This window comes from Micropterus dolomieu, linkage group LG07, assembly GCF_021292245.1.
Source record: "Micropterus dolomieu isolate WLL.071019.BEF.003 ecotype Adirondacks linkage group LG07, ASM2129224v1, whole genome shotgun sequence".
In the NCBI taxonomy this organism is placed as follows: domain Eukaryota; kingdom Metazoa; phylum Chordata; class Actinopteri; order Centrarchiformes; family Centrarchidae; genus Micropterus; species Micropterus dolomieu.
Window position 1 is genome coordinate 3,357,793 of NC_060156.1, and position 10,638 is coordinate 3,368,430.

The 10,638-nt window shown below is 41.1% G+C and overlaps 2 protein-coding genes and 1 non-coding gene across 4 annotated transcripts; all 3 read right to left on the reverse strand.

The window, feature by feature from the left end:
* Positions 1 to 665: 665 nt before the first annotated feature.
* On the reverse strand, positions 666 to 5,015 carry LOC123973631 (C-X-C chemokine receptor type 2). The gene is made up of 2 exons (XM_046053809.1): positions 3,035 to 5,015; positions 666 to 2,465 (listed from the first exon to the last, which is right to left on the reverse strand). Exon 2 carries the CDS (start codon positions 2,455 to 2,457, stop codon positions 1,393 to 1,395), a length of 1,065 nt encoding a protein of 354 aa, XP_045909765.1. The 5' UTR covers positions 2,458 to 2,465; positions 3,035 to 5,015; the 3' UTR covers positions 666 to 1,392.
* Positions 5,016 to 5,227: 212 nt separating this feature from the next.
* nabp1a (nucleic acid binding protein 1a) lies at positions 5,228 to 10,353 on the reverse strand. 2 transcript variants are annotated; one of them, XM_046053811.1, is made up of 6 exons: positions 10,330 to 10,353; positions 8,015 to 8,190; positions 7,782 to 7,853; positions 6,969 to 7,053; positions 6,722 to 6,791; positions 5,228 to 6,254 (listed from the first exon to the last, which is right to left on the reverse strand). In XM_046053811.1, the coding sequence occupies exons 1-6, from the start codon at positions 10,336 to 10,338 to the stop codon at positions 6,052 to 6,054; spliced, it is 615 nt and encodes a 204-aa protein (XP_045909767.1). In that variant the 5' UTR covers positions 10,339 to 10,353; the 3' UTR covers positions 5,228 to 6,051. The 2 variants fall into 2 exon arrangements, with proteins under 2 accessions (XP_045909767.1, XP_045909766.1); XM_046053810.1 differs by lacking the exon at positions 10,330 to 10,353 and adding an exon at positions 8,398 to 9,534 and having other exon boundaries at positions 8,015 to 8,153.
* Positions 10,122 to 10,203, reverse strand: trnas-cga. Its single transcript has one exon. It is a non-coding gene; the product is annotated as a tRNA-Ser (tRNA).
* Positions 10,354 to 10,638: the final 285 nt, after the last annotated feature.

The following is a 10,638-nucleotide window of genomic DNA, read 5'->3' on the forward strand; positions in this document are numbered from 1 at the left end:
TTTACTATTTATCCAAGAGACAGAGCCTCTCTGCCTATGTCTAATGCATTGTTTTCTGGAAAGACACAATACTGTTGAATTTCTTGTATGCTTGTATGGAAATACATTTTTCTAGTTTATTGGAAAATGCAAATACACTGTCGATAATACTTCAAAATCGTTTAGTGTTATTTCATTTTGGAAGCTATTTACAAAAAGCTCCATGCTGGACAGTGAAGAGCACCAAGATTTGATCTTTATTCCATTGTATCCACAGTGTTGTAATGCAACATACAAGAATTGAATCAACCTGACTTATATTAGCTCTGGTTTGGTTGTGTGGCATGTATTAAACCTGAATCAACTGTGTAGAGACCAACATAATGTAGTAATAAGCTAAATATATTTCTTCTGCTATTTTTAATAAGCAGTGGTTCCTGTCAGCTGCACTTCCCAGGGATAATTTTGTAGTCAAACCGTATTTTTCCCCATCTGATCTCCAGTGATTACTGTCGCGTTGCTGCTGCAGTCATCACAACTTCTCCATGCTGTGGCTGTAAACCACCCAAAAAACATTACTTGCTGGATTAGTTAGAGGGAAGTTTTATCTTCTATCAGCTGTTTATGTTTTGGTAACATATCAGGTGACTCAGTGGAGTTACATTAATCAGAGAAACAGTGCAGTGTACGTGTTTATAGAACACTTTATTGATGATTGCAACTATACAGACACTGCATATAGTTTGGCATGTGAATGAAAACCTGCAGCGTTCAGCTAAATATACATAAACCTCAAAGAGGTTACAAAAAAAATGTAAATACATTAAAATAAAAACATGGATGGAGATATATAGTAATGTACAAGATAGTTTCATGTTTCTGCTGCAGTCCGTGCAATAAAATTGAGCTGGAAGTAAAACCCTCTTTCAAAGGACAGTCACATTAGTTTGGAAATTTAAATTCATTTTAATTATCCACATTCAAATGCTATACTTAATGACATCGGTTCAACATCTAACACTGAATTTTCGTAACTCAAGATCCTGCATCTCTAGGTGTCCATCAGCGGATGTTTTGTCTTGGTGTTGTGACATGGTATTGCTGTGTTGAAATATTGTCACACTTGAAAAACATGTTTTCCACAGTTTCTTCAGAATGAGACGTGACTGAGGAGGGCGAGGGGATTTAAATGGGTAACCACAAAAATATGATGTTGACATGTGCAGCCTAACTTGCCGGAGTGAAACCAAAACCAAGTTAAACAAGATTTTTTGAAAGTAAAAAAATAAAATATAACAAAGCTTGAAAACACATTTACAAATTTGGAGAAATGTTGAAGGCAACTTGAGTCCATAACATCAGCACTGATGTATTAACTCATGCAGAGAGTCCAGAAGCGTCTCTTTGGTGTTCTCACATGAACGTGGATGTGATTTCTGATGACAGCGAAGACCTGCTGCTTCTTGCTATTGATGTTCTCTTCAAGATGCCCATCTTCTTCAGGATCTGAAACAGCCTCCTCCTGAACTTCTCTCCCACAAAAGCATACAGGACTGGGTTGACACAACTGTGAAGCAGGCCCAGACTCTGGGTGGTGAACATGGCCTGATCCACTGCCATCCTTGCTGGGCACCGGTACGGCACTATGTTCAACCTGAAAAATGTGTCTGCCATCACCGCAATGTGGTACGGTGTCCAACAAAGCAGGAAGGCAACAACCACGAACACAATCACTCTCATGGCTCGTTGCCGCTGAAACCCCCCACGGATGTTAAGGAGGCGGCGGATGGTTACTCCGTAACAGGGCAGCATGATGGCCAAGGGGATAAGAAAACCCAAAGTGTGGCGGAGAATTCTGGTGCCCAGCCTCCAATTGTTAGCTGTTTTGGGATCATATGCATCTGTACACACAGTCTGACTGGAGGAATGAGAAGGTCTAGCAGAAGTGAACAGCCCCGGCAGAGACAGAAGCGCTCCAACAGCCCAGACAGCAGCACAAACTCCCAAGCTGGCTAGCTGCCGGTTAGCCCTGCGAGTCTCCATAGCTCGCACAATCACCATGTAACGGTCCATGCTGATGCAAGTCAGGAAGAGAATGCTCGAGTAGAAGCTCAGCTCTTGGAGGATGGTCATGATTTTGCACATGGCGTCTCCAAACACCCAACCCTGCGTAACAGAGGTGGCCCAGAATGGGAGAGTGGTGGCCAGAATGAGGTCGGCCACTGCCAGGTGGAGGAGATAGAGGTCAGAGGGAGACAGCGACTGCTTGGAAAGGGAAATCACCACTGCCACGACCAGATTTCCAGGAATGGCCAGCAGAAAGATGAGGATGTAAAACGCACTGACAGCAAAGGTCACCGCATCTGGGATGGAGAAGTGGCATGGCTGCGTATCGGGGTTTAGGGTGAACCCTGAGTCGTTATAAGTAAAGTTGAGTTCATCATATGCAAGTCCAAAGTCCATGGTAAAAGGAGACATAGTTGGATCTGAGGATAGCAATCAAAAACATAACATTTCAGTCATAAACCTGTTAACAGAAGTCTAATGGAAATGCAACTTGTACTTTTTAACAGACGCACAGCAGGCAGCACACACAAAGGCTGTCACAGCACATCTGTACATCTACAGTAAAGCACAAACTAACGTGCCATTTAAATAGGTTGTTGGGACAGTGTAAACATAATAAATAGCATGAAACAATTAAACATTTTTACTTTTTTCAAAGAAACAGGAATTAAAGGATTTAACTCAGTGAAAGTCGATTATTTTTATTATATCAGTATATAACATTTTTATGGCAGTGGGATATTTTCTGTCACTTAAAACACTTTTGGTTTATACATATATAATGCAGCATTAAGGTTAAAAGGAAAAATGAGGAACCCTACATTTATTTACATTTTTCTTACAATTCCATATTCAATTGTAAATGTCCACTTTCATTGAGGTATTAATGGCTATAAACTGTTTACTGCAAGTACACGTCTTAATTCAATATCAACCATCATAAGTAAGTTGTTTTAAAAGTTGTTATTTTAAGGATTAAAATACTCACCATTCAGTCTTCTTTGTAGGAGGCAATGAGCGTGTGACAAGGGAGATGAGGAACAAACAAAAAGTGTATTTCTCTACACTCCTCCCATCTCAATAACCATGGGTCCTGTCTACCTCATCTACAGATTTTGATTTGCTCAAGAAAGAACAGGAAGATATGATTTTCAAATTCACCAAAGCAAATGTATCACATATTTAAAATACAATATGTTAAAGCGCCCCTATGTTTTATTTCTGTACATGTGATAAACCTGATCCAGTAATATTTACTGTTTAATTATTAGTCACACATTATACACAGTGCTTGTATAGGGCTGCAACTATATTACTAGGCAAGCATACAATTAGTTTTCCAATCCCACATTTATTTATGTAATAACTTCTAAATTAAAGCTGTTTTTTAAAAAACTTTTTATCTTTATTTTTTTCTAATATTTTTGTAACTCCCAGCAATTATTTTCTCTTTATGTTAGGAGGTTGTTGATAAATCGGTAGTGACCAGAATCATGTTATTGTTTGGTTATTCCTAAACCAAAATGCCTTCCCTAAACCTCATGTCAGATTTTCTGAATCATCTGTCATGAGACATGCTGTCACACCGTACGCAAAATGAAAACAGAAACCATTAGTTCACGTAATGTTTATGAATTTAAAATAGACACCGGATGAATAATCACTTTATTCTGATTTCATATCCTGTTTATTTGTTGCCCTTGTTTATATAGTAAGTGTGTGGCGGAGGTCGTCGGTCTAATCCCACCACTGATGTACCCTTCAGCCAAACTACTCCAGTGGAGCTGCTCAAACTGTGGCTGTAAAGGGCAGCTTCCAGGTGTGACTGTGATCGGGGAGTTCCTGCTAAAAAGAAGCTTTCTCTCAGAGAAACTTCCCTGAATGAATAAATGTTTTCATAAAAACATGAAGAAATGGAAAAGTACACATAATACTTCCATACATTTTGGAAAGGTAGAACCCGCAACAGCTGATGAAGGCAACAGGCTGAAACCTCTATGGCGGGGGGGGCACTATCAACAGGGAACATTAAAATTTAAAACGCACCACGCCACATGTGACTACGTTTCAGATTGACCACTGCTGTTGAAAGGAAGTTCCTAGCTCATGACAGGCCTCTGTGTTGACACATGAGCGCCTAGCATCACATTTCCTGCCACACTTCTCATGTGTTTCAACTTCCACTGTCACACTGCAATTTTGGGTGTTACATAAGCATCTTCTGAACGTACAGGTACGAGTCCTGTGGGGGTTGTGAAAAACATCAATAGGGATACGAAACCAGTAGGACTGGGTTTGTGTGAAATTTAGATAAAACTTTTTTGGTAGTCTTATATTTCATCTAGCTCTGGCACACAAAACACAATGACAGAAGTATTTGTTAGCGTTCGATCCTACTGGGCCACTTTTGTCTCTTACTTCAAAAATGTTTCCTTTAAATGCTCAAAGAAGCGAGAGTTGTAATTTAGACGAAACGTTATTTGTAAACTTGTTTCATTTGAATAGAACAGCATTTCCACGTTTGGACAGCACTGAACCAGAAGTACAAGGGCAACAAAAGTGAAAACATCAACACCCACGGGTCATAATGATAAGGTGCTTGGTGCAACAAAGGATATGAAGAAACACAGTTTTGTTGTATGCAATGCATTGCATCAAAATGAAATTCCTAGTGAAAAGGCTTTTTGTTCATAAAAATGTATATACACATCTTCATTCCACTTTGACAAGATTGTTTTTTTGTTCCTTTTCTTACTGCTCAATTTTGTGATTTTACCACAGCTGGTTTAGAAAAACAAGACATCAACTGCTTTGATATCTTTTCTCCTGGAAAAAACACAAATGTAGTTTTTTCTCTAAGCACTAGATGGTACTGTAAACCTAAAACATCACAAAATTTCATGGGAAGCTTCTCTTTAATTTGTTGGTGATGGCATGGTGCTCTAAAGGTGGCAGTGTCATTATAAAGCAGGGCATTTCTTTGAGAGCTTATAGAGCCCTTCATGTTGATACTTGTGACAAATGTGTGTAAAACCCACAACAAGCTTTACTCAAGGAAAGTCACAATTTGTTGTTGTAGCCAGACCACCAATACAAGGCAGTTGTTTAAGCGCAAGAGAACAGTGACGTCAATTTTATTAATATTAACTTGTGTTCAACTGTCAAAGACAGAAAACCCAAATGTGGCAACAGAATTACTGTAAAATTTATTCGGTGAACCATTTCGCCAGTATTTAAGTGGTCCCACCTTGAGCAAGGTACAATTGATGGCAAACAAGAAAAAAAAAAAAATCCTATGAAAAAAAACAACAAGTTTAATATCAATCATCCTACCCATCATTAAAAATTCAAAACTAACACCGTTCCTGTCACAGAGTCACTCGGATACAGTTTGGTTAAGAGAAAGAAGCTCTTTGAAGAATGTTGCTTGTGCATTCAGTCCAATAACTCATTTCCACCAACTTAAGGCCTTTTCCACTAAAAAGCAGAAACACGTTTTCAGATTTAAATGACAGGCAACCTTGCCAAGATATAAATTAAGAAAAGAAAGTGCATCAAGTGTTCAAGTAGGGTGTATAGTCTGAAAAGAACCTAACAGGGAAGGGGGGGGCTTCGGAACGGGGTACAGGGGAGGAAACACTGGCACAGAACTGGCAATTTTCAGTAAGATTTTGCAGACAACAATGTAGACTGAGGAGGCCGACCACAACTCAGCCAGCAAGGCTCGACTGTATAAGAAGTCCTGCTAGTGCATCAAGTGGTAAATCACAATCACACTGTGCTGCTTATTGAGAGCACTACTTGCACTACACGCATGACACTGAACGACACGTTTGACTATGATATAGCCTGTGTAAAAATGATGCAAGTAGTCCCTAAAGTAACTCATTATGTTGAAAGCCATGATAGGCTTTGATGGGTACGGGGCAGAGATGTTAAAAAAGGGGTCAGGGCAAAACGGGGAGGTCCATAGTTTTCCCCACATGATACCCCCTAACCCCAGTTTCATCTTTTGGCACGCCGTGGGTCCCTGCCGTTGCTAATGTTAATTGAAGACTTTGCGGCTGCTGGGGGTCCTGCAGCAGTAACCGGAGGCGCTCCGTTCCCAGGTGACCGACCGTTGGGTCGCCCAACGCTCCCGAACGCAGGGTCACGGGGTGCGCCAGGTGGTGGGTTGTTGCCGCCAAATGGTGGCATGGAACCGTTACCTGTGGGTTGAGAAAGACAAGTCAGGCATCTGAAGACATGTCATCCCTCCCTGGCCTTTCACACAGGTGTAAATAAAACAACGACGGCTGAAATCAATTTAGCTGCTTTGGTCTAGGGGTCCTGGTACTGTGCACGCAGGCACAATTTAAAAAAGGAACACAGCTGTTCATGTTATTAGTAACACCTGAGCTTTTCATATTATGGGGAAAAAAAAATATAAATAAAGTAGCCGTTTCCTCATATTACCCAAACTCATCACCATTTTAGATTTGGTAAGCATTTAAGAAATTGGGCACCGTACCATCTTTGTCATATTTCCACTTTATTGAGTACAAAAACAAGCTTTAATTTAAAAATAAAAAAAAAATTGTTTCTTCTGCAGGATGGACACTCCACTATACAGAACATGCACAACTGTGCTGTTTCTGCGCAGTGGTTATTTGCATAAAAAGCAAAATATACTGACCTGGTGGGGCAGGGGTACCTGAATTCTGATTGGGTGGAGAGTTTCCCCTCTGATTCTGGTCTGGTTTACCCTGTTAGAAGAGAACGCCACCTTTAACTCTACCACCATTGGTGTTAGGCTGGACTGAGGACTTACCATTTAGCACACAAAGTTACCTGATAAAATTTATATAAACAGGCCATGCAACACGGGTATGTTTAAAAGGAAGGGCCATCATTATGTTAGGAACGGGTGCACGGCTACTCACAGACTTGTTTTGCTGGTTCGGTTGGGTTAGAAGCTCTGGGTTTGGTTCACTGAAGTTGGGCACTTCTGAATACACCATGCAGAACCTGTGGAGACAAAACACATGTTTCAACATGACATTCAAGAAAAACAAGAAATCACATGGTTTTGTTTGGATGAAAGTTTGAAACGATCATCGTCCAACTGGTACACATCAATATTTGTTAGATTAAAAGATCTTCCAGAAAAGGAAAACACTGAAATTTTACTGTCTACAGGAGGTTGCTTACTGGAAAGTGAGACTGGTATAACCGAGATGTCTTGGGATTTACATACATACATACATACACCTGACCATTTTGAAATATATCTTTCTATACTTTCCTTTCTTTATATACTTTATTAATCCCACGAGGGAAAACTGTTTTCACTCTGTTATTATTATGTTAGTATTTACACACAGGTGCATGCACAAACAGGACCCATAGCAACACACAGGTTGCCACTCAGTGCGGCGCCCCGAGCAGTTGGGGTTCAGGGGCTTGCTCAAGACCTCCTTCGGCAGTGCCCAGGAGGAGTACCAGTCTACGCTCCGCAACTCTGGTCCGAGCTGGATTCGAACCGGCGACCCTCCTCCTCCTAATACTTACGGACTGAGCTACCGCCGCCCATGATAGAATAGACATCCCATGATAAAATAAAGTTGTGCGTTAATGTTCTTCAACCAGGATTTAAAAACAAACATGTTACTGATACATTTCTCAAGTTACCCCGGTCTTATATAATGCTTGAGAACATAGCTGAATTATAAATAGGTTTGCGGCCTGCTACTCACTCTCCAATCTTTTGTAGATCCCCTCCTCTTCCAGTGTATAGGGTCAGGCAGCCTTTCCATATGGATGCATAGCTAACAGAAATCACAAGTTAAACATTTGAAAGTAAAGAGTTGCTGAGGTAACATTACAGAACCACCTGTCAAATGCAAGTATGTGCACTGACATGCAAGTTAATAGTACAACTAAGAAAGTACTGTTTAACGTCAGTTTCCAAGCATGCGAACAATCCTACCCTCTGGTCAGCTTGATTATATCCCCTGGCTGAATAAGGCTGCCGAGTTCGTCCCACACAGAGATAGCAATGCTCCCGCTCTTGTCCGCCACCTTGCAGGAGCGCACCTCATGACCATCTTTCGTTTTGGTTACTCGCCCTAAATGGGACAAAGCAAGTAGAACATAGGGGTAACCCTAAAAACACGTCTAATAGAGCTTACGCTACCAGTATGTATATGGAAATGTTATGACTTAATTACAAACAAAATAGTCCTTGTTGACTGCACTATGTTAGTGTAGGTAGAAGTGTAACGTTACCGCTGGTCCCTTTAAGAGAGGGGGGAAAAAAAGCTGGTGATGGGAGAGACGCTTTAACGTTAGTGTCGCGGTCCAACTACTTACCTATTTCCAATACGATGAATACGATGTTCAAGTTTTTCGACCCGGGCTTCACATCCTTTATCAAAAACAAGGCCTCGTTTGTGGGGGTTGCCATTGTACGCCTGACACTTCAATTCAGTAGCAATGACTGCTGGCTGTCGTAACTTTGTGATGGGTAGCTGCTATATTAGCTTTAGCTCAGCTAAGTAATTAGCCAGTTAGCCAAATGCTAACAGGCCCGACTTCAGAACACCAACCTTATCGTGATTGTTTGGCAACAGACACACAAAAGGGCCAACTTCTCAGATGGTCGACTACATTCAAGTCAATTACCATAAACAAAGTGACACTGGAAAAAGAGCTGATAAATATCAGTTCACTGGCCTCTTCCAAACCGCTAACACACTAGCAGGGTGGCTACATTTGCTAGCTAGATAAGGTCGCTAAGGAACGCTTAGCTAAACGTTAGCTGTAAGCTAAGCTACCTCCTTTTAATTTCAGGATATGGATATCGGTGCATCTTTCTTTTCACGACTATCGCCATAACGGCAGCTGCATTCTTCATATAACGCAAACAAACGTGGGGGGAAAAAAACGAAACGTTACTAGTGTAACGTTAGCCGATAGATTACTGAACGATTTGCAGTGCGGTTGAGCTTAAAATATCGAAATCAAGAGAAAATAATACGTTAACGTCAGTAACTAGTAGGATGTCAAATCCAGAATCGCGAGTCAAATCTGAGACATCTGTTTCAACAAAGACCGACTGGCTGTGAGTTACACCAGCGCTTGAGAGTCTGTCTGTGTTGCGAACTATTTTGAGAAAGCGGTTTTTAATCACCCTCGACCATTAAAGACAAACTCCACGTTACGTTAATATTTTCTGATCGACCGCATTTCCTTTGTGAGCCTCTTCCGAGGAAGAGGAAGTAAGTTGGTAGCTTTGCTAGCGCGCAGTCTGGCAAAATGCTTTGCTATAACAAGACTGGTGTGTCTGTATCTAACTGTGGCCCCTGCAACGTTGCACTTGTCGAAAAGCCTTGTGTAAAGTGTCCTGGTTATTCATGTCTAAACAATACTAAAGCCCCCCCCAAAAAAAACCGCTATTTAAAATCTGCACAAGCTGTTCACAGCACGCACTCCCCTGCTTCAACAATGCCCCCAACAATACGTCCACGAGTGCTGCGGGTCAGTTTTATCTAACTCGGGCTGTTCCATTATCCTACACAGGGAAAGGGTATAAACGTAGAAATTTCTTTTTGTGTGCTGTTATACAATGAAGACGTCAAATACGCACAATAATCAGGCTTCTATTTGTAAATGCAATGAAGTCGTTTATATAAGAAGACAAAGTGCTGACATGTTTACGGAAAAGAAAGAAAGTAGTTGGTTTGTACCAAATTAATTCCATTCGCAAACAACGCGAGATTAACAGAGTTTTTGTGAGAGTATAGTGTCAACGATGAAACTAACGATGTTGATTAGCTTTTTTTTTGGTTTGTTTGTTTTTTTACATGAAGCAGCATTATCCATTATTTTTGTGTCATCACGGTTATATTTGCTTTTCTAAACATCACATATATATATATATATATATATGCCCGTTTGTGGTCGAGGCGTAAAATGCGTCCAAAAACAAAGTACGTGGCAGTGATTCACATGCGTAAAACGCGTCACCGCATTGCATTAGTCAGAAATCCGTTGTGTACGTAAGGATGTGTGCGTGAACTCCGCAAAATAAATTCCGTCACGAACAGGATTCGAACCTGTGCGGGGAAACCCCATTGGATTTCGAGTCCAACGCCTTAACCTCTCGGCCACCGTGACTACTCAACATAGTCGCCTGTATCGGAACCTTTTTAACAGTAGTACCACCCCCCGCTGGTTGAGATGTGTGCAGCTAGATGTTTTAGAAATAGCGTATATGTGATTTCTTAGGCTTGCTAATCATACCTGTGCCATCGATAATGGCAAAAGTCTTTACAGAATGCAGTGGAAGAATAACAGGGTGTTGTCATGAGCTCGGACGCAGGAGGGAGACAAACACCATCACAATATCTCGGCTCAAGCCCAAACACCGACGCCACAGCACTGATTTATCCTGTCGTAAACGACATTACACGTTCCTCCACTCTTGACACACCGTTTTGGCGTCTGGATGTGCAACACATTTCCTGTTTTTTGCTCTGTAGGCCTGCGTGGCTCAACATTAACTTATCGTTTCTTGACCTGGAGCTGCTCTCTGTTTTGACTCCTGTAACG

Coding starts and splice junctions, on each gene's coding strand:
- LOC123973631 (XM_046053809.1), bottom strand. CDS start 2,457: ATGTCTCCTTTTACCATGGACTTTGGACTTGCATATGATGAACTCAAC.
- nabp1a (XM_046053810.1), bottom strand. CDS start 8,491: ATGGCAACCCCCACAAACGAGGCCTTGTTTTTGATAAAGGATGTGAAG. Junction 7,854..8,014: donor ATAATCAAGCTGACCAGAGG/GTAGGATTGTTC, acceptor GATTTCTGTTAG/CTATGCATCCATATGGAAAG. Junction 6,792..6,968: donor CGAACCAGCAAAACAAGTCT/GTGAGTAGCCGT, acceptor CTCTTCTAACAG/GGTAAACCAGACCAGAATCA.